Source organism: Crocodylus porosus, unplaced genomic scaffold (assembly GCF_001723895.1).
Source record: "Crocodylus porosus isolate Cpor-Errol unplaced genomic scaffold, CroPor_comp1, whole genome shotgun sequence".
NCBI lineage: Eukaryota > Metazoa > Chordata > Crocodylia > Crocodylidae > Crocodylus > Crocodylus porosus.
Window position 1 is genome coordinate 88,006,311 of NW_017728886.1, and position 24,171 is coordinate 88,030,481.

At 39.4% G+C, this 24,171-nt stretch overlaps 1 protein-coding gene across 3 annotated transcripts in view; it reads right to left on the reverse strand.

Moving 5' to 3' along the window:
• ELMO1 (engulfment and cell motility 1) overlaps positions 1-24,171 on the reverse strand; it is a 446,831-nt gene that overhangs the window by 289,074 nt on the left and 133,586 nt on the right. For all 3 annotated transcript variants that reach the window (XM_019538714.1, XM_019538724.1, XM_019538705.1), the window contains 2 exons: positions 10,729-10,764; positions 2,193-2,292 (listed from right to left, as the gene is read on the reverse strand). In XM_019538714.1, the coding sequence (XP_019394259.1) occupies positions 2,193-2,292; positions 10,729-10,764 (136 nt within the window). The remainder of the gene's footprint in view (positions 1-2,192; positions 2,293-10,728; positions 10,765-24,171) is intronic.

The following is a 24,171-nucleotide window of genomic DNA, read 5'->3' on the forward strand; positions in this document are numbered from 1 at the left end:
CCCAAAAAACCCCACAAAAAACTAGGCTTAGGCCCATATTTTTTATAAACCAACTATCCCAACCTGAATTAGAAGTTAATTAAAGCTGGGTGCATCCACACATGCAATTAATGCAAAGCAATAAACTCCAGTGCATATCATGCCAGAGTTTATTTCTCCTGGGCGGTCCATTTGAATGTTTGCCCAGATCCACAGCATGCTGAGCTGGGTCAGAGCAGCCATAGCTGGCAGGAGGTCCCCCCAGGGGTCAGCCTGCTAGCTCAGGGCTGCTGCCCACTGACTCAATGTGTTGCGGAGTGGCTGGCTGGGTCATGAGGGTTTCAGTGTGGGGTACTGAAGAGTGAAAAACTGAAGCAGGGTAGTACTGGTATTTATAAGCACTACCCTCCTTTGGAGTTTGTTTACTCTAGCCTAATGAGGTGCATGTGTAGGCGTGCAACATTTAATGAGGAGCTATTTAGTCAACTCCACAATAAATGTCTTGTGTAGACGTGCCCACTGAATGCTAAAATCCTAGTTCTGTATGTTGCTTTTTTACTTCCATCTTGGAAACAAACTTCCAAGTCCATCTTCTCTTAAGTGATAGTCATTTTCAAACCAAATTTAAATTGCAAACACTACCAGAAAAATATTTATTTGGAAAGAAGAGGATAGAAGAGCAGGTCTTGTTCCATGGGATATTTTAATGTTATTGCTCCTGCTGCTATTTCACAAAAATATTTTTAGTCTTAGATTTCATAAAAGCTAAATTTGTGACCCAATTTGTCCTGACAGCACTTTAAAAGAGACATGGTCACTGTCATAAAAAAGCCCCACACTTCTGCCTGCTTTCCTTAAACTATGGGGGCACAAGTGACACAAGATTGTCACAAGTAAAAAGGATTTGTGCAGAAAAATGCTCTATTTTTGTCTCTTCTATTAGTGTATTTTACATTCCTTTTTATAACAACTTTTTATTGTCTAGCTAGTTTTTTTGTTTGTTGGTTTTTTAAATTCTGGGACAAAAGACTTTTGAAAATAGGAAAATGTTAGAAAATTACAGGGCTCTCTGTTGAACTGGTGTACTAGATTCCCAAATGACTTTTAACTCACTTTGCAAACTGACCAGATTTTATGTTAATAGTCTCCATTTATAATACTCCCTCTGGGGAAATAGTCTACCCAACCAAAACAAAAAAATAAAAAAGAAAGCATTCCAACACTGTTCTTGATTCAAGTAAAAAAGAGCTTTATCTATACTTCCATTAAGTGAGGTTGGTATGAATCACAATTTCATAATTAAACTAAAATTAACTTCATTACTAGGGAGTTGCCTTGATTTAACGGTGTCAGTTCCTAATCTAAAATGATTCCTGGCAGATGTCAATTTAAACATGCAGTGGGATATGACAAATTTTATCTCAGATCTCAAAAATAATTCATCCTGCCACACCAGATATTCAAGATATGGCATGGCTGGACACACAGTTTTCAAGATCTGGGATAAAATTCCTCAGATCTCATTGCATATCTGGATCTTTCAAGTCATACTGAGCAGCTCAATATTAGGAATCAGTCTCCAATGCTGAGCTTCATGGCACAGCTTTAAACTTGCAAATGCTTGAAAGACCAGGGAGAAGCTCCCATATCCTGGACTCTCTGTGCACTAGGAAATTTAAACAGGCTTCTGGGCAGTCCAGCTACAAGGAGCAGCTCCAGGGCAGGCTTCATGGTAGCCCTTTAACATGCCACACGTGCAAATTAAACCATGATAAAAAAAACACCCACAAAGAAGCTCCATATTAAAAGCAGATCATCATTGTGACTCATTTGCCATTTTTATTAGATGATAAATTGGTTAAATTTGCAGCATGTTACAGTTAACCGTACAATTAATGTAATATCTTTCAGGGGTCCTAAAAAAAAATCAGTAAACTTTTTCTCATATTGATAACGTGTTAGAAAGCACAGTGGAACTCACCTTGTTCAACCAAAACCTAGAGCGACACACACACTGAATTCAGTAGAAATCATATCAGAGCTACAGTAAAAATATATTATAGCTTGAAATACCACCATCGATCTCCCCACTTTCAGAAACAGGTTTTTGCCCAGATAATTATGAGCTAGTTGAAAAAAGAAACCCTCTCCAAATTATTAAAATCTACAGATAAATGGACATTAAATGGACACATTCTCAGATACAAATTTACCTTTTTGATGAATGCCACAGAGAATGTATCCCATGATACAATCCCATGATCCATCAGCTCAACAAAGGCAGTCAGTGTAAAGGACAACATGTCTCCAAAGCTAGAAGAAACAAGATTCATAACAATTACCAGCAATGCAGCACAGTTAAGACAATGGAAAAAGTGGCAGAAAGCTTTTAGAAAGGCAAGACAACGAAGCCAGGTATGTATTAAGAGGCAGCAGCAGAGTGAAAGAGGCCGTGCAACAAAGATGCTCCAGAACAATTTAGCATAGATATAAAAAACTGTCACCTGAAAAAGATACAGTTCAGTAAGAAAAGCACCCATCACTGGGAGAAAACTTCATGCAACACCCAAGGGAAAAGGAAAAAAAGAGTCAGCTAGTACAGATCAAACCTTTCCATCATTTCACAGTATAAGAGCTGAGGGAAAAAAGCTAGCTGAGTTGTCTATTAGCCAATTATGTGGACACTCCCATTTGACATCATCTTGCTTTCATGCCAGAGCGGCAAGCATGTTGGCAGCAAATTAGTAATTATTAATGCTTTCTATTACCAGAAAAAGACTCACAGTCTAAATATTTTTTATCTTTGTTGTGCAACAATTTTTCCAATAATCAACATTTAAAAATCTATTTACAGGAGGAGGGCATGTATCCAAGCTGCCTAAAAGGAAAATAATACTATCCTTTACTCATATCAAGTAGTACCTCAGCTGCAGCAATTTAACTGAAGCTATACTGCTAAACTGTTTTAGTGCAACCAGTACAAAAGGCTGTGCGGATGTTCAAGCTGAAATGATAAGCCTAGTTTATATCTGTTCAATTAGGCATGGGTTTAAATTGAACCCAAATACCACACATTTAAACTGAAGTAAGAGAGTAGCTAGGAAAGGTTTTTCACCATTTATTAGCAATTTAAAAATGGATTTTTCAAGTCCAAGTCCATCAGCCATTCCCCTAGTTTGAACAAGGCTAAGCACGGAGTGATAGGAATCCTGTGCCCTATATGATGGGATTAATGTGATTTAGACATTGCAAAGTGCATAATTAAGAGATTTACTGGTTCAGATCTACCATATTCAGCAGAGTGCAGAACTGAACCTAATACCCAAATAATAGTGAGGAACACAGCAATTCCTTACCTTTACAGGGTAAGTTAGTTTGCAAACCCTGCACCAGCCTAGGACAAATCTGCTCAAAATGGAAAGTTATCTTGGTACAGAGGGATACGAGACAAAAACTGTTGGAAGGGTCATTGTTGCGGCCATCACTCATCCTTTACTTGGAATGCTAGGAACATCAGTCTGAATCCAGAACTAAACCACTTTCAAAAATATAAAGCTTTCATTAGATTCTGAAGTTGAAAAAATTGAACAACATTAAATTTTTCAAAAAATTGGACAACAGTTTGTTCTGTTAAATTTGACTAAGTGCTTACATTTTCAAAGCTGGGAGACACTTCATTTAAGCACTAGGCATTACAGCTCCACTAGCCTTAACATAGTAGTAGTGGTATTACACTGCTACTTCTTTTGCCCTTTTCGTTGTATAGCCTAACATTAAAATGGGACCCATTATCAATGACTATTAGAGATGGGCTAAATTACCTATAGAGACCACAGCCATAAGTGAGGAGCCCATTTATTAATTATTTCTGATATTAAGTATATATTCTAACTGACAAGCCCAAGTTTTTAATACATTTTATCATATTATTGATATTATGACTTAGATTAGGTATAATGTATATAATTTGTCATTCATTAATAAATTAGGGGGAATTTTCTCCCTTTTTTTTGTTACCTTATCTACCATGGGTGCCTTTATAGAAACTAGAAAACCAGCAAAATAGAGAAATTGTATCACAAATAAGTTGAAACCAAGTCATTGAGGGAAAAAAAGAGTTGAAAACTTTGGAGTTTCTGTTCCCTTCCTTAACATCTAACTTGATGTCAGGATGTAATTGGCACTGGGAAGAAAAATATCATTGCTAAGGATTCAGGCCACCTACCTCTTCAGTTCAGGCATGAAAACTTACAATGCTCATCTCCAAACTTCCCTCCAAGTAGTACTCCACTAACACTGTGGAATATTACATTTAACATTCCTGATATTTCAAGCAAAAGTCAAGCATTATTTTTTGATGCTATCAATCTTTTTCAGATCTTGCTACTATAGCAAAAAGAAGCAGATGCAAAACAATTTTAAAAATCCAGTAGTGAGCAAGGATGATTACTGGCATCCTCACAGTGCATCCTGCATTTTGGGAATCACATCAGATTAAAAAATCTTAAATGACAACACAGTTATAGCTGTCATAATTTAATACAAACAAAACAGCTGAGGTGTGCAAGAAACTTCAGTGCCTGTCTCCTCCTCCTGCACCTTTTCCTTGCTGCACTGAGGATACTCTGGTTATCAGGTAACTAAAACTAATATCATGAGAAATGTTAGTTTTCCAAAAACTGTTTCCAAAACACCATCCATGTCCTCATATCAGTGTACCCCAGTGAATTACAATGTCTGGAGCCAACTTAAACTTCATAACACAAGTTAGAAACGACCTGCTCAATAGGACATCTATGGGAATGTCAAGAAAATATATTAAAGGGGACTCTTCTAGTCCTAAACTGAGGATGTAACAATATTAGTGTTGTTTCCACTAATTAGTTATATATTTGGTATAATAAGGTCTTACCTAACATGAGGACAAATCAGGAGAGAATCTGAATTAACTAAGTTTATGGACCCAGAAACAAGTTACTTCAAAGCAACTAGGGTGTAAACCTATACCACAAACTACTTCATACTAGTGTACATACATGTGTACAGGCTAACAGGGTTCTTTGGGTAGATGTGATATCTTTTATTAGATCAACTAAATAGTTGGAAAAATTGTTGTTTTCAAGCTTCCAGGCACAAACACCTTTCTTCAGGCATATAGGTAGGGACAGACATTCAAAACACCTGAGACTGAATTGATTGAATCTTTGCAGGTTAGTCTAACCTGGCTAGGCTGAACTGGTTTGTAACCATACAGACATTCCCTCTGGACTGAGAAAATGTAGGGATATGCATGCAGTAGCTCAGGCAGGAAGCTGGGGGTGCTAGAGCAGCCCTCCCTCTCTTCCAGTGCTGAGCTGAGAGGTGGTGTGGCCAGGCCCCAACAGGATGCTGATTAGGGAGGGGTGCCCCCCCCAATGCTCCTGACCAGCCCAGCAGGGAATTGATAACAGAGCATTTATCAGCCCATCAAGAAAAGCCTCACTCATTCAAGGCCTTCTTAAACAAACTTTTTCCAGGGAAGGAACAGAGGGACATAACCAATCTGCTGATTAGCTCCAAAAAGCCCTGGCCTGTCTGCCTTACACAGACACCTCACATCAGCTAGCATACCACATGCTGGCTACAGTCCTGCTGTGGGAGAGGGGAGGGGGAAATTCCTACCTGAGCAGGGAGTAGTTGGGGGAGGTGGGGGCATAGGGAAGCCAGGCAGACCCTGCTGTGCCTACAGCCTCTACTGGAGCTCCAGCCAGGGAGCAGAGGGGCAGGGTCAGTCCTCCTGTGGAGCAGAGAGCCCCACCCAGTGCTGCAAAGCATCGGGGATGCTGGAGGACTCTAGTTTAAGTTAAAACAAGAAGAGGTCTGGGACAGACATTGCATAAACCAGTTTGACCCAAATCAGTTAAGTCTGATACTACATTCAACCAGATTCATCTCAACCCGGTTTCAGTTATTTTCAAAGTGGTTCATGTGCACTGAATGTTTGTTCTGTTACAGGTTTAAACCAGTTTCTGATCACTTAAACTGGTTTATGTGTAATGTCTGTCCCTAGCCATAGAGCATCTCCTGTGTATAGGCCTTAATTTGGTTTATTCCAGTTCCTTTCAAATTAATTATTAAAAGCATACTAGTTATTATTAATCCAGATCTATCTGCAACTGTGGAAAGTGAAGTAGGGGTAAAGTTTGGTCCCCAAAAACATTGGTAGTGCTTTGTTTAATAAACCTGTTCCTTAACCATGAAGTGACAGAAGGTAGAAGCTTCTACCACAAAACTCTCGACCTCCACCAGATGTCACTGTAGCATTGTTGTAAATAGTATACTGGAATAAAACTGTAATGTTGGGGACTGACCAAGTAGAATTAATAAAAATCCGAATTCCATATAACATACATCAGTAAAAGCATAATATTATCCAAAAACCAATCAGCCAAAGGTAAGTTTAATAAAGAAGCATCGGAAATAGCACTGCCAAGCAATGAAAGCAATCCCAAAGACAGTTAATCAGCAAGTTAAAATAGGATCAGTGTATTCTGGATCATTAATTTAAGTTTACAAAATGGCAGTCAACTTTTGCAAGTGGAAATGGACTTCAACTTCCAAACAAAAATATTAAATTTACTTTTGGAACTTTATGTTAAAAATATTAAATTTACTTTTGGAACTTTATGTTAATATATTCACATACATATAGACTCACACATACATTTTCATACTATTAAGCAAGACAGGTAGTATCATCACTTGTGGAAACTTCATGGTAATCCAAGTTTGTTCAGAACAATAGTAATTTAAGAAAATAAATGGTAGGCACCATTCAACCAGTGTTTCATACTGAAACAGAGTAGGAAGATAGAATCCTCTTGTATACATATTAGTACCAACATCTCAGACATATTTAAAACCCTGAGGCAAAACTCTGGAAGCATCTGGTCTCAGTGGGGTTAACACCAGAGCAGGATGAGAGCTCTTTTGCCTAAAGGGTAGTGCTGGCACAGGGACAAATAGGCATAAATACACTATGAATATGTTCTAACCATCAAAGAAGTGAAGTTTTGAAAAGGCTTCCTATAGAAGTGGGGGCAAAAATACTTAACTGGCTTTGAGATGGAATTTTGAAATGATGTGGTGACCCAGTAGGTCCCCTCTGTCCTATTTTATGTTCTTATGACTTAACTGCACAGTTCACAGGCCTTATTCTTTTCTACTCTGTACCCTGTGTAATCAATTGGTTTCAAAACAAATCCTAACCTCTACCGAACTGGAACAGGAACACTTCACAGAAATACTTTATACAGGAGAAAATGACTAAATGGGCAAGGCAATTTTCCTGCAGTTATCCCTGCAATATATCCAACTGGATAAGACCAGTAGTGCAGCTGACTACAAGCTAGAGTAGTAGCATCTCACACAAAGTTATAACTAATCCTTGTAATTCAACCAATACAGAACTTAGCTGAAACTTTCAAGGAAGCTCTATCTGTTATTTTTTAACTCAGCTAAAACTATGGACACGTGAACAGAGAGGAAATGCTCAAGGCATAAACCAAAAGCTAGCTGCACTCTAGCAGCTCCACACAAATAAGCAGGCTTTGCATTTAAATGCATCAGAAACTATCAGGCCTTGCACTGAAAGATACTCATTTGAAAATCTGACAAATGTAGCCCTGATTCTTTCAGGGTTAAATGACACTATGGGGCCAAGACCAAAATTACTGTTAAGGGCAGTGTCGTGTGTGCAGTTCTTAAAAAAAATAAATAAATCAGAGCAGGTTGACTTGCCAGTGTTAATCAGCTTTTCTGTGTACACAAGTCCTTAACACAGAAAAAGGAATCACCCTTATACTAGTGATTTGACTCCATGATAGTGTTCCATTTGAAGGTCAGTGTATATTGCTGTTTTAATGGGAACTACTTTTATCCCTTCAAAACGTTAGTAAAGATGCTCTGAAAATAAGAAAGCTGCCAACAGGGCTGATTAGACACAGGCAATACAATCCACTTTAAAAAATAATAATTCAGAGAAGAAAAATATTATATGAACTTCTCAGGGCATTGGAATATTTTTAATCGTGTCACATTCCCTAAATAAGGGCCTTGTTACACATTCATTTTAGGCAGCTCCTGGAGCTCTTAAGCCCTGTATTGTCCACACACTAATACCTGAAACTAGTTTTAAGGCATGCTTTAGGTGGCTTAAAAGTTAAGTCACTCCATGACCGGTTTCTCTTTGATCTGTGTTACTCAGCTTGTGTTGCATTAATGTGTGGCCACTCCCCATAGATGAGTCATCCAAATTGCAGTCATCCAGCATCCCAGGATGCAGTGTTGCCTTCCCCACCCTCCTGTTCTGTATGAACAAACTTTCCACCTCCTGAACTCTACTCCCCAGGGGGAAGTTCTGGCACCAAACCAACTAACCCTCCAGTCCAGAGAACATGCCAGGATTCTGGGGACCTCTGATTTAACTTAAACCAGCAAGGGTTGTGGGACAGAAATTGCACAAACCGGTTTGACCCAAATCAGTTAAGTCTGATACTATATTCAATCAGGTTCATCTCAAACCAGTTTCAGCCATTTTTAAACTGGTTTATGTGTACTGAACATCTGTTCTGTTAAAGGTTTAAACCAGTTTCTGATCACTTAAACTGGTTTATATGTAATGTCTGTCCTTAGCCCTAGTGGCAAGTCACAGCTGTGCAGGTGGGGGACAGTCAGAGGTTTTTAGCCTTAAAGTGCAACTAACCCGGAGCAACATTTGAGCAGCTCAAAATACAACATGTAACAATGCCCTAAGCCTGTACAGGATACTGTCAGTGATAAAATGAAGTAGTAGTATATTATGAAATAGCAAGCCATCCTGTTAAGCAGATATGACTCTCTGCTAAAATTAGTTTTTGACTACTCTAAAGTCATGAGGATAGGAAGTAGAGGCTGTAAGTATGAAAAGGGTAATTTTTATAGTGAAATCTGGCTGTTAAATTTGTCTCCAGATGTAATGCCTACTCCTAGACCTCGTCCTATCAGGTGGATGGCTAAATAAAAACTGCAACAAGCAGTCTGAATGTGCAAAACAAGTAGGCCTGTATTTGCTCGGCAGAAGGCAGGGTAGAGTTTCACCTTATAAACAAAGTGAAATCAGAGATGCCCAAGCTTTTACAAGCAACAGCTATGATAGCATATGAAAGTGAGCCATTACTCATTAAAGCTTATGAAACTTTGATTTAGGTAGACTACTCTGGTGTTTACCTTAGTATGTACTGACATACAGAGCAAGTTTCTCCTCTTCTTAGGATATTAAAAAAATTTTCACAAGTGTATTTTATTTTCATTGACTGAAACCCATAATGTAAAACACATTAGGTTGATGTAAAATGGGCCTTAAACTGTTGTAGTATAAATGCATGAATTATCAAAATTCAATGGAGCAATCTCCTCTTCCCATTATATCACTATAGTTATACCAGTGTGGATTTATTTACTGTAAAAAGGATCACTCCTACAAGTTAATGTGATTACTTTGTAGATAAAAGTTATTTACATTACAGGTCATCACCTTGGATGAAAGTCCAGAGTAATGCTTTAGCCCTCTTGTAGGGACCTGTTTAGATGCCAGGATACACAGTCTAATGTAAAAACTGGGGAGGAAGTGCAGAATTAGAATCTTTGCCAAAACTTCATGAAAATAGACTGCCAGCTCGGAAGCAGATTGAGGCCCAGGAAATGCAACTGACTCTTACCATAACAGCAGCTCTTACTCAAATACAAGTGAGAAGAATGAAACATCTCCATGCATGAGAGTCACCCTGTCAGCAGGAATTGTAACTCCTGGGATTTTAAGCCATTCTGACAGCCTAATTATTTCATTCAGAATTATTTTATTTTACTGGTATTTTATACTGGAACAAGAAAGGGAACTCAAATATATTCAAGTTTGTTAATGATGATTGGGGTTTTTCTTCAGTCATTTAGAAATAACTGAACTATAGATGGACAAGAGTTTTCTTAATGACATTTTTGAAATTATGAGTTACCATTCATTCCAATGGGAAACTGCATTTCCTATGTGGAAAACTACATTAAGCTATTGAAGTAGCAGATGCACAGTTAACTGATTTTTTGTTGTTGTTTTGCTTGGCTGGTTTTTAGCTATATTTGACATTTCACATTTGTGGCCTAATCTACTGATTAGAATAATTTGTATAATTTCAATTCAGCAAAGCCTGGCTTAAGTACAGCCCTACAAAGCAGTCCCATTTGAAATTAACTGAGCAACACATGTTCAGTTTTCTGATATGAAAAGATTAAAACCTTCTTGTATTACCTGGGACTAGCAAACACCAGAAAAATCAAACCAACATGACTGATCTTAATTTATCCCACCAACATCAATAAGCAAAGCCATTCATAAACTATGAACAGCCACACAAGCCACAGACATTAAAAGGACAAAAATGGTGCTTGCCCAAATTCAAACAAACCTATAAAGAATAGCAGAACTCCTGCATAACAGGTTAAGCAGTTATAGAAATGAAGTGCCCATTCCACAAGCAAAGCACAAAAGAAAAAAAAAAACAAAAGCTCCATAGGAAATTTTTGACAGGTAACATCAAAAAGCAGGAAACAGAGGTTGAAGATTTGTTGAATCAATATGCGCAGATGTATTTATATAAAAAATTAGCATGAAGGCCTGGATTTAATCATGCAAAAGAAGAGGAAGTGTGCAAAGTGATGATCCAATCAGATTCTTACCAGGGCTTCATTATCTTCTGCAATTTCTGATATCGTCTGTAAAATTTAAAAACTTCCACGTGAGGTGATACATTCTAAAACATGTATAACTCAGCTATTATAAATATATATATATGTTTATGCACCTGAGGGACAGACATATAGAATAAAAAGCAGTAAATTACTATAATTTATTCAAAAAGGAAACAGTTCTATATCTGGTGATGGAAAAGGCTTCAGTTAACTCAAAACACTTTTTTAACGATCTGTCTCAAACACTTGTTTCAATCTCCATTGGAAAGGAAAAGTAACAGTTTCCAAGGTAAAGATAAGTTGCATATAGATTCCTGAATGATAAAGACACAAATCTAAACATCATTATTGTGGGTTCTTTCAGAGACATCTTCAACACTAAATACAAAGTTTACATATAAAATACCTCCTGCCTTAGCATTGCTATGAAATGAAAGCCACTGTAACAAAATCAAGGGCTTGTTGTTTTGTTTTTTTTAAATTCAGTCTCTACTTCATATGATACTCAGGTAGAGAAGTAGCTGAAAGCTGAGGTGTAGCCAGGAGCTAGTTGTTCTGAAAACATGACCGGGGGGAAATTCTGTGACTCCTTTGAAGTCAATGACAAATAGCCCATTGACTTCAAATTGGGGTCAGAATTTTACCCTAGGTTTTTAATCTAGTTATAGGGACATAACTAGGTCATGTCTACGCAACATCTTTAAACCACATGGTAGCCAGCTCCCCTGACACAAGGCTTTAGTATAGCTGAGCCTTATTTTAAAAAAGGGTTCTGAAATCCCAGCTGGCTCTGTAGGTCCAAATTTCATACATCTAAATTCCTGACAAAATCCAGGATGTTGAATTAACCCATTTCAGAAAGCTGTGAAAAATGTATTTATGGAGTTCAGAATCCAACACTTGGACCCATCTTCACTTATAACCTTTGGGATACCCTCCCCTCTCCCTCCAAACTTCTGAAAAACACTTGGTTCCTATTTGTGAGAGGAGGTTTATATACCACAGCCAAGGGGGTTTTATTTAGACATTTCCTGTTTTTCTGAGACATGCGGTACTGTGCATCATTAGTAAACCAGAAACTATGGCATCACATTACTATACTTAGGATGCTGACAGGCAAATATTAAGGGGGACTGGGGGGAAAGATAATAAGAGCATTTCAAAACCATAGTTCACTAATCATGATTTGCAGATCATCATCCCACTAATGACCAGTTCCAGAACTGCTGATCATGTTACTAAAAGAGGTAAAGAAGCTACGAATGATGACAGAGATATCCAAAACCAGACAAAATGAAATAAAAAGAAAACCTCATAGAATCCAGAGAACAAAAATCAGCCTTCTTCCCTGCACAGATACCTCATCCGACTGGCAAAAAGAACTCTTGATTTTGTAGTTCTCAGTAGCCTTTCTTTGTAATCCCTTCTATCCTCTTTTTGGGAGCACCTTTGTTTATTTGTAAAGATGCTGTTCCATGTTTGTATTTGGACGGATATACACTGTCCCACAGCCTAAATTACTCTAAGGTGCTTGATTAGCCAATTCTGTTATCCTCACAAGGCAGCTACTATTCATTCCAGTAGACAATTAAAAAAAAAAGAAAAGAAAAAGGAAGACAAATTCCATGTTAAAATGCGGTACCTATCCACACAGGGCCAACCTTTTACCCAGCCACCTGGCAGAAGAAATACAGGGATGTCAATTTAGGTCAGTAGGGGTATTAACTGGGTTGGGATTGGAACAATGTTGTCAGCTGCTTTGCCACCTATGCTGATGAATCCTAACATCCCAATTGCTTTTATCCAAATAGTATTCAGTTCCAAGTCTGTAATAATTTTGACACTTCAATTGAGTTAACTTTGATGATCTATACAATGATAATGCACAACCTCTTCTCCTTTTATATCTTGATTTGGGTGTATACGGTACTCTTATATAAATAGTGCTTCTTGCCAGATATGATCACTGTTGTACACACATCACTATATCCAATCATAAAGTCAATATGTTAAACATAAGCATTCGTGTGCATGTCACGATGTTATATTTCTTCTGGGCAAGTTTCTCATTTTCAGTCATTGAAGCAAGGGATGCGAGGGGAAGTATAAAAAGTGAACTTATTCTTGAGACAGCTTGTGCCCCCATCCAGAGTCAGACAGGCATACTTTCTTCACTGAGACAACATTTATAGTAGAGCTGCATTCTAGCGGAAGCATGGCCTTGCGGTTAAAACCCTGTACTGGAACTCAGATCCCAGCTCTGGAGACATCCTGTGTAGCTCTGGGCAGTTCCATTCACTTCCTTGGGGGTCACTTCTCCATTTATAAAATCTAGGTATTTATAACCCCCTGTTACTATGGTATCTGAACACCTTCTGATTATTTAGAAACAAATGAAACAAATGCCCCTTTGATTTCTTCCCCCCCATTTCATGCAAGAAATAGAGAAGGGTGGGTTTGGAGGGGGAGGGAGGGGTCTTTTTTTGTTTGTTTGTTTTGGTTTCTTTGCATGTTCAGAGCCATGCTGAGACAAATGTTTTTTGGATTTAGTCCTGAAACAGGTAAGGTCCTTGCTTTTTCTTTTCAATTGAAGGATTGAGTGTCATAGCTTGAGTTCAGTTCCTATGCAAATTCTCTGACTTCTGCAAGTACAAGCCTCCATCTATTGCTTGACTGATTCATTGTTCCTTGTGACAAGTCATGGTTGCAGAGAGGGGGCATGATTTCTCAGGCAATGAGAGAGAATCTGGTGCATATCAGAAAAGCAACTTTGTACTGGATGCTTGTTTTCGGTAGGGAGAGAGTATAAAAAGAATATCAGCAGGAGAGATGTGTTCACAACGCTCTCTGCTACGTAAAATATGAGCTACAGAGTTTTGTATCAGTTTGACATTTTTGGGGGCATGCAGCCTCACTCCTGGAAAGAAGCTGAAATAATCAAGCCTGGAGATGCTGAAAGAGTGCATCACTATGGTTGGGTATGTGTCTGTTAAAACAGGGCACAATCTGCCTAGTAGCTGTAATAAAAAAGGGACTATTTTTTTCCTGGATTTTTGTTTAATCTTCTACAGTTATGACTATTTGGATCAAAGGTCTGTTCAAGATTCACAGACCATCAGGCTAATGACATTAGGGCACACTAGTTTTCTAGCATTTCTAGTAAGAAAAACTCCAGAAGGAACCCAATGCAGTATGTCAATTTATCAATGGGAAGGGAAATCCCTAAATAGCAAGGTACATTATAGAGGAAGGTAGGTAAGTTATAGAGGAAGCAGGTTTCTTTAAACACTTCTTTCTTCTGACTGGCCACATCTACTTCAGGAAGTTAGGCTGCCAGAAGTTTTGTAGGCTTACAGATGCTATGCTGCTGAGGAATCAGAACTCATGGTAGAGGAGATCTCTTTTATTAAACCAACTAGATTTTTGTCAAAAAAAAAAAGTATTCAGTTATAATGTATTTATTATTTATTTATAAAGTTTTTTTTTTGGCAAAATCTAGTTGGTCTAATAAAAGATATCAGCTCTACTATGAGTTCTGATTCATTTTGCCTCTAGTCTAAACCAATACGGATACAATCTGGATACCTAACACATGCTGCTGAAGTGCATACATGCTGAACTACTCTAGCCAGTGCACACATCCTCGAGAGACTGTACCAGAGAATGTGAAGTGCCCTTGGACTGACGCGCAGGTCTTAAAGCAACTAACACTGCTGTGTCAATGGGGTGCTTTTCACATAGGCCTTTTTTACAGCTGCTACATCCTAAAAGAAGAGGGGTTTGTTCTTCAGGTTATACAAAGACAATGCTTTGCCAGCTCACACCTAACCTGTGTGAGGATGGACACACACTTGTGGCAAGACCAGTGTGCGTGCAACTTCTGGCAACTAAACTTTGTACTGCAGCTTAATTTTAAATCAGCAGCTTTCTATTTTAGTGTTGATTTTGATTAGGTAATGAATAAACTAGGAGATAGGATTGTTTTACATATATAAACAAGATCTAGTGCTGGCTGGGCTCTGCAACAGGCTTGTTCTTAGAGTGTTTGGCAATTAACTTAAATGATCCACAATTAATTTATAAATGTACACAGCACTGAGGAGGCTGGAGGGGGTGAGGAAAATGTTAGCACATTTTATCTTCTATACTTGACAGGTGCTTCATGGACAAAGGACTTTTCTTCAGCAAAATGTTTGTTTAGGAAGTAGTCATGTAACCTTAACTAAACAGACTTACATGGTGATCAATTAATATAAGATCAAGATAATATCTTGTATAAACCAGCCCATAGGTGTCAAATAATTTTGGAGTAAGAAGACTCTGAGGACCCTACCATTGAAAAAACCCAGGAACAGGACCATTTTAGTTTGAGGAAGGAACTTAGCCATTTTAGGATAATACCTCTATTCATCCCTGATCTCTCTTGGAGCTAAGCCTGTAACTGTGATCAACTGCATCAAATTTGAAGAGATTGTACAGGATGGAGTACAGATGTGCTTCTCTTGCTTACAGACGGTTGGTATCCATCACCTGGAACAATAAATGTGACCTTAGACCATTCCTTGACTGAGAGGCACCTAATACACTGGTAGTTAATAGGAGTTGTCAAAGATCATTTCCGTTTACTTCCTCATTCAGCTGATTAAAACCAGAATGGCAGTTTATAAGAATCCTAGTGCTGAGGATAGATTTGAGTTAGAGATATGAGGTGCTGGATTGTCACAAAGAGATGTCATCTACGACTGTAAATGATTTGGGGAGCATTGTCACTGCATCAGATAGAAAGCAGGATGCACAGTTCAAACTTATTGCTAATTAAGTGAACACACTCACAGGATTTCCATTTAAGTACCTGTAACATATCAAGATAACACTCTTCCCCCTGTTCCCACCTTGCTGACAGCTGGGGAAGAGGGGGTGTTAATTCAAGTGAATTGTCATTCAAGAGAGATGTATACAGGCCTGCCCCACACTTGTTTTGATGTGATTCAAAGACAGGGACAAATCGGACTTGTGATAGCCTTATGCTGAAAATCTTATTCGTTAGGAAAAGAATTAGGTGCTGATATTTGCCTTTTTGGGAGCAAATGGGAGGGAAATATATCACCACCATTATTCATTGAAATGTTATATGGGAAAATGAATTATGTTTGTGAAGGGTGCAGATAACAGTCAGGAGAGCTACATAAGTACTTTATCTTTTCATACTAATTTCCATAAAGCCAGGTATCCAGGTCATAGCTGCATTGGTTTAGAGGAAAAGGCAATCAGGGCTTGTAGTAGAGGGGATATCTTTTATTACACCAACAAGATTTTTTCAAAATTTTGTGGTGATTGTAAGTTTTGCAGAGATTTTTTGCAAAAATCTTGTTGCTCTAATAAATGATAAAACCTCTACCATGAGCCCTGATCGTAATTTCCATAAAAGAAGAAAGCACAAAGCTGAACAAAATGTTTTAAAAAATTAACAAGAAGTTACTTGTTGAGAACTTCTGCAACCACAGTATGTTTCCTTAAAGCAGTGTTGTGATAAATTTCTTGCTGAATCTCAAACAGCAGCAGTTCTATTGGCATTCCCCAAGCCAAACAGCCTTAATGCTTGCTGAAAGTGTATTATAATATATGCCAAGAGTAGCTTGAACCTGAGACAAATTTAGTGCAGCTCCTACTGGATCAACCCCATTTTGGGTCATGTGATAAAACTTCTGTCTAAGGATCAAAAGGATCCAAATCTGAACCTCAGCCAGGGCAATTTACAGGATGCAAAAGGAGCTTATCAACATCAGGGAGTTTTTTGTGAAAATGTCACCAATTGATAGTGAAACTGAAGTTTTGCCGCTGTGGGAACTCTTGGGAGTGCTAAAACAGATCAGATACTCCGTGGCTTCCAGCGTTTTTAAAAGCTGCATTATTTAGGTATTTGGGGGTGGGAGGGTAGGGCTACCATATTTTCAGTATCAAAAAAGAGGACACCTGTGTGGGGGGGAAGGGGGAACCAGATGGGGGGGGTAAGGGATAAGGGAGTGTTATATGACTGTGGGGGAGGTGATATTTCTATGCCCTGCCTCTGCCCCTCACTCATAAGCCACAGCCCACCCCTCCCAACCCTGCTGCTGTCTTTCACTCCTGACCCATTGTACCCCACCCCCAGCCTCATTCCCAACTCACAGCCCCCTGCCCCTCCTGGCCCTGTCGGCATGAGTGACTGGTGCCTCCTGAATCTTGGGGAGGCTCCTGCAGAAGCCACATGGGGCAGACAGTGGTGGTGGGGTTATGGGGGCACTATGTGGAATTTTGGGGTAGTTATAGCCCCCCAAAAGCCTCCTAGCACTATCCCCACCTGCAGCTCCGCTCTGCTGTTTTTCCCTTGTGCGACCAGCACCGGGCTTCTAAGGGAAAGGCAGCAGAGCATGTATTTAGGCATTTATCAGTCATTATTGGCTACACTGGCCAAGAAAAGCCAATAGCTTATAATGTTAATTTTCCTTTTATTGGAGCCAATCTGATATGCCACCGATATATCTGTGCACCTGTAATTAACACAGAAAAAGCTCCTACCACTGAGGGGATTCAGTATCAGGAAAGAGGAAAATTCAGATAAATCTGATATTAGAATGATGAAGGATGTAACTAAACAGATTTTGCATCAAGCCATTAACTTTTTGGGTAAATATCAAGGTATCTCTATTCTGGATAGCTGATGCTGTTTAAAATCAAAAGGACAATCAAACTATGCTTTAGAAATGTTTCTTGTTATAGTAACTCTTGCCCCATATTTTTTCTAGCTTCTACAAATATAGAAAACACAAGAAATCTAAGCAAAATGCCCTGCAATATGGTTGCCTGGCAGCAGCAAAACCAAAGAAAAATATGAAAATGCCTACTGGTTCTGTTTGTATCGAGTCTTTTTTCTATCGTACATACTGTAGCAAAATAATGTCTGACAAACATTCTGACCAGAGGTCTAATTATGAAATTACTGGATGAAGTTTTAAAAACTACTCCTACATATACAGCAGCACTCTTAGAGAAGCCACATATTCATGTGCACCAGAGACCCACAGGCCAAATCTATGAAAAAGCAGATTTGGGGATTTTAAATTTGAGATAGATACAGAGAGAGAGACAAAAAAAGCCCCCCTCCTTCCAGGATTTGTTCTTTGCCATCTCATTCTGCAGAGCAGACTTTTCCTGTCATTCGCAATGCCCAGGTTGTAAAAGGGGAAAGGGGAGGCGGGGTGTGGGAATCCAAGGAACTAGACAGAAAACACAGCCCAAACAAAATTACTTCTTCTGTTTAAGGAGCCCTGCCTCTATTCCCTTTATATAGCAATTGCAAATACTAATAATAGTAATAACAACAACTGGCAGATAACTTTTTTCCCCCCTTCTCTTCTATTACTATTGTTCTTTTTGTATTGTAAGAAGATCACTCAACTTTAGAAAAAGACAATTCCGCCTGGTGCTTTTTTCATGCATTCCTGTCACTAAAGGGGCACTAAAAGTACAGCAACTTCTAGATCACTCTGACATAAATGCCCCTTCTAGTGAGTCACAAAAAGGGGAGGGTGAAAAAAAAAGAATAAAGAGTGTAAAAAGAGGAAAACTCCCAGACCTATACTTCCTACAGGTTTTTTTTTAACTGGCGTTTTCTGGCATACAACCTGAAAATGAAGACAAGAGCTAGAAAATTCCCCTATAAGCCAGCTCTTGAACAATATGACTTGTTTCATTTGTGCTTGACTCATGAATGGTTGTTATCTCATATATTTTCAATAACATAATAGCTAAGTTTGTAGCTACATGAACACTGTGTCTGACTTGTTCACTGGAGGATTTCTATTGCTTTAAAATATTAATTTAAAAGTAAATTCACATTAATCCGGTCTGGCTCTATTTGTAATTTCCAGTCAGGACAGGGCATATCTCCTCTACTGTAGTTAACTGAAGTAAATTTCCTTCTCTGATCTCTCCACAAAAACAATTACATACCTATCCATGGTATAACTGAAACTATGTTAGTTGCAGCCATGTTGAAACACAGCTTAGAAACATTTGTTGCTAGAATGCTTGCAAGGATTATGTTGTGACCAGGGTCCTAAGCAGTAATTTTTATTGTGACAAACATAGAAGAACAGTTTCATAACAAAGTTAATTGCTGCTAATATAATTGTTGCTGCTAATATAATTGTTGCTGCTAATATAATTGTTGCTAGTTGGAACCATCAATACAGAAAAGTAGAAACATAAGGTTGGAAGGTGGATCATTTAAAAATCCAACTCCCTGCAGAAATAAAGGATATGCTGTTTCTAGACTGGCCCTGAAAAATGCTTATCCACACTCTTCTTGAAAAGATTCCAGTGAAGATGCCATAACTTCCCTGGGCAACTTGTTCCACTATCACACTATTCTTACAGCCAGGAAGTTTTTTTCTGATATTTATTTCAAATGTCTTTTGCTAAGGTTTAAGCCCCTTGTTTTAATACCCTGCACTCTGAGGCAAAGGTTCTGCCTCTCCTTTATGGTAGCCTTTCAAACATTACAAAATTGTTACCATGTCTCCTTAATCTCCTTTTCTCCATATTAGACACACCTAGTTATCTCAACCTTTCCTCAAAAAGCTTGCACTCCAATGCCTTTGCCATCTTCATTGCTCACTTCTGGAGTGTCCCCATGTTCTCTACATCATTCTTAAAACATGGAGCCCAGAACAGGACATAATATTCCATCCAGGCACTAACCAGCATCACAAAGTAGTAGCATCACCTCTACGTCTTACATAAAATACTCCTGCTAGTGAAAACTAAAATCACATTTGTTTTCTTTTCTCTTTTTGCTAATGCATCATGTTGAGTCTGTGACCTCTCTACAGACACACACACCAGAAGTGCTACTGCCCAGCTAGTTATCCTTTGTGCTCTACGTGGAAATTTGTTTTTTCTTCTCTAGCTATAGCATCTTACATTTGTCTTTGTTGAATTTTATTCTTTTGTGCAAATCCTGGTTTTCCAATTTATCAAGATCCACTTCCATCTATTCCTATCTTGTAAAACAGTAGTTACCAACCTTTTTAAGTAGATCACCTTTGACATTTAAAAGCAACCCAAGGTCTACTGTGTGCCACTGCCAACCTGCCCACCCAGCAGGTAAGTCTGTGGGGAGGGAAGATGCGGGGGCTAGATTGGGACCCCAGCAGTGAGGGACAGTGCTGCAAAGGCAGGAGCAGGGGTAAGTTGAGAGGGACTCCGGCCAGGTGGGACTTACCTGCTGGGGAGACGTGCCCCCAAATAATATTTCTCCCTCTGCCTTGATCTGACCCCCACTCCTTCCCTCTCCCACAGACCTGCTGGGCTGGGGTACACGCATGCATGCATGAGGACACTCAGCCCCCCCCACCCAGGCCTCACATCCACCAGTGGATCAAGATCCACTGGTTGGTGACCACTGTTCTAATATGAGCCCCCTTTGTGCTTCCAAATGTGTATTCAAAGCACAGAACCTCACTTACATGTCTATCCATGGCTATATGCACAATCTGCGCTGCTTGCACAAGATAATACAAACCCCTTGGCAATATCATAGTCCAGATGGAATAGCTAATTTAAAAAAAACAAACATGTTCTCTAGTATGTTTATTGAGTATATAATTTCTTGCACTTGTGTGATTGAAAACAATTAAATTATTTGTATTCAGGATCAAAGTCATAGAAATGACTGCACGGAAGGATGGTCTCCTTCTCTGCCTGACTCAGCTAGACATAGGCATCCTAAACATGCCATACTCTGCAACCACCCTAAAAATATTGATATTAACAGGACACATTTGCAGCTTCATTATGGATCTGTCCACACTGTGATCAGAATGCTGTAACTATCATATTTTAAACCTCACCACATCCAGAACCTACAGCTCTTTTATTCCAACCGAGAAACTCTTCAATGGAAAATGTTGGCAGAATTATGGTCGTTATGCAGCATTATAAAGAATACTTGTGCAAACTTACAGGAATTGCAAAAGTATGGACCACCATCACTTACAACAGTCTATGCAGCAAACTAATAATTTCTAATTTGTTTAAACCAATATACTATGCATACGTAGAGCACACATGTGAGAACGTAAGTAGGAGCCATTTTTTTAAAAATTACACTATATTCCTAAAAAAAAAATACTATAGAGCTACCTGTAAAACCTAGGGGTGTACATTCTCATGAACCTGATCACTAAAACTGAGTTGTAACTGTCACAAAACGAGTGAGAAATAAGCTATAAAGATTTTAAAAGGTTCCTCCAGCACCTCCAGGTGCTCACTATCCAGCACCTGTCCACTGAAGGTTAATAAGGATGTATCATTCCTGTAGAGTTAACCTGCATTATAAGTGTTACCCCTGCCTTGATTTCACATACAGAAATCCTTACCATGAGCATGATGATGCTGAGTATTTGGCCTATTAGGAGACATGGCTAAAGCTAGAATAAGCACAAACCATCAAATGCTAACACATCTCTGTGGGTGCAGACTAACTCTATTTGAATGTCTTTAATTCTCTGGTGCCATCCCTCAATTAATCATTATCAAGTGCTCAGAAAAAAAAAAAAAGACACATTTTTCCACAATTCATTGTCAAAGAACCCATGGAGTAGCTCAGGTTTTTGGAGATGTGTGTCTCCAGAAGTCTTGACTGTAGTCTTAGAAGAAGGGATACCCAGTAAGGCTGTGTGATGCTTCAGTAGCCAATTTGATTCAGAGATTCAGCCCGATTCAGCAGCCAAATCTCCAAATCTGAATTGAATCGGGAGACCCATTAATCTCTCCAAATCAAATCGGAAGCCTCTGAATTGATTCACAGAGATTCAGCCATAGACTGTCTGGGGGAGCAGCTGGACAAATTCAGCCATAGACTGCTGGGGGAGCAGCTGGACAAATGCCGGCTTCAACCAGCAGCCCCAGGAGAAGCCGCAGCTCATCTGGCTACTCCCCTGGTTGCTTCCCTGCTGGAGCAAAACAGGCAGTGCTGGCAGCCCCAGGAGAAGCTGCAGGGACTGGGGGAATGATTGGGAGCTGGGGATCAAACCAGGAAATCGAACGGGGAGCTGGGGGGGAATGATTGGGGGCCGGGGGAACGAACAGGGGGTTCTCCCCAGCTCGCCGTTTGATTCCCCAGCTCCCCAATTATTCCCCCCAGTCTCCGGGCCTTCTCTCAGGGCTGCCAGCACTGTCTGCCTCAGCCTGGCAGGGGAGCAGCCAGGGGAGCATCCAGACAAGCCATAGCTGGAGCCAGCAGCCCCAGGAGAAGCTGCAGGGGCTGGGGGAATGATTGGGAGCTGGGGGATCGAACCAGGAGGTGAGGGGGAAGTCCCTTTTCATTCCTCCAGCTCCCGATCATTCCCTCCAACTCCCTGATCATCCCCTCCAGCCCCTGCAGCTTCTGCCAGGGCTGCCAGCCTTGCCCCAGTGGGAGGGCAGCTGGGGGAGCAGCCAGGGGAGCCACAGCTTCTCCCAGGACTACTGACTCAAGCCAGGGCTTGTGTGGCTGCTCCCCCAGCTGCTCCTGCTAGCACCACCTACCTGTATAATCTATGGCCAAATAAGATTCAGCACTGAATATCTTCGGATTTGGATTAGGCCAGATCAAATCAGGACAGTGATTCGAATCACCGAATTGAATCACTGTCCCTCCGAATCCAAAGTGAATACTTTCTGCTTCGCGCAGACCTGATACCCAGCTTGAGTTTAATCTTGGTGCGACTCCTCTCATTTGAACAAGGCTAACTTGGAAAAATTAACTTTAGTGTGGAGGTAATTTTGCCAGGAGGATGTGCCTACAACAAGAACAAAGAAGGTCAATAATGAAGTGATACTAGAAAATGTGGGAGAAATTATGCTCAGGTATGTGTGTTGTAAGGTACAGAACTTGTTCTTTCCATTATACCCAAAATTCATTGTATATGCCTATTGAGGATTTTCTGTTCTGTGTTATAAACCTAGATTAGGTTTATAACCTGTGTGGTGCAGATATCCCTGCCTTCCAATTACCCTCAAAAAAAAAAATGAACACTCACTTCAGTTACCACTGTGAATTACAGAGACTCCAAATTGCCAAATGGGTAGGAAAAATGCAGCGAGCAACTAGAGGTCAAATATATGAACCTGTCAGATATTATTTGGTCCTCGATTCCTTATTAAGTAACATCATTTTTAAGGTTGCTAACACCTGACTTTTTTGCAGGCACATAGGTATGTCAATATTGCTATACTGTTGCAAACTTGTATTGCAGACAGGTTCCCCAAATAAGTGATTTGTACCAATGCAATTCATTTAGCTAATGGAAGACTTTTTTTAGTTTTGTTACTAGTGCTAGAGTTCCACAGTACATTCCTACAGCAGTAGCTCTCAGCCTTTTTAGACTCTGGGAAGCCTTCTTAGACTCCAGACACTCCTCAGAAATTTTTGACTACAGAAAAGTGCTAGAGCAATTATTCTGTTGCAGATAACTCAGAAAAACCACAACAGGTAAAAATCTTTAACACTTAGGATTTCAGAGAACTTTCCTAGGAAAGTAAGATTCTTACCTGTAAATTCTGGATTTGATTTTGTGAATCATGTCTGCACACCTAACAATGCTAACATTATATGACACCCCACAGCACCCTTGAAAGGATTTCATGATACCACAGGATGCTGTAGTACCCTGATTGAGAACCTCACTTGAACCTCATTACCTATAGCTATTCTTTTAAACCAAAAACATATGTGTTTTAGTTAAATTCCACTGTGTAGAAACTTAAGTGAATTTAAACATAGTTAGCTTGTGTGGTTGGTGATTAAATTAAGCTAGGATGCTAAAAAGTAAATCTATTTAATTTTCTTAATTAAACCAGTAGAACTTGTGTTTGTAGACCAGCATGGTTTATACCAGTACAGAATTCTTCATTGCAAACAAGGCCTTAGGGTAATGTAACTCCAGAAAAACTGATATTTAAGAAGTGGAAAAAAATCAAACCAAAATTCACTATAGCTAGGGTGAGAGAAGTGATCTAACACATCTACATAGGCTACAAAACAAGGCTGTTCTACAGTATTAGCTTCCTCCCAAGTGCCTGTGGCAGCGATGCTACATCAACAGCACATGTAGATCTTGATACAGTAACTGCAAAGCATTAAGAAACACCATCTTTTAATGGAGGATCTCAAAATCCCATGAGAAATAACATCTATTAAAACAGTAGTTAACATAAAGATGATCAGGCTGCTGGGGCAAATCTTCCTGTAACATCCGTATTAACAATAAATGTCTCATTCCTCTTCCCGTTAAAGCCAATAGCAAAAACTCATTTACTTTAATGGAACAGGATTAGGTCAATTAACACCAGGATAAAAGGCTGAGATTTTTTAAAATACCCTGAGGGGGTCAGGTGCCCAACTGC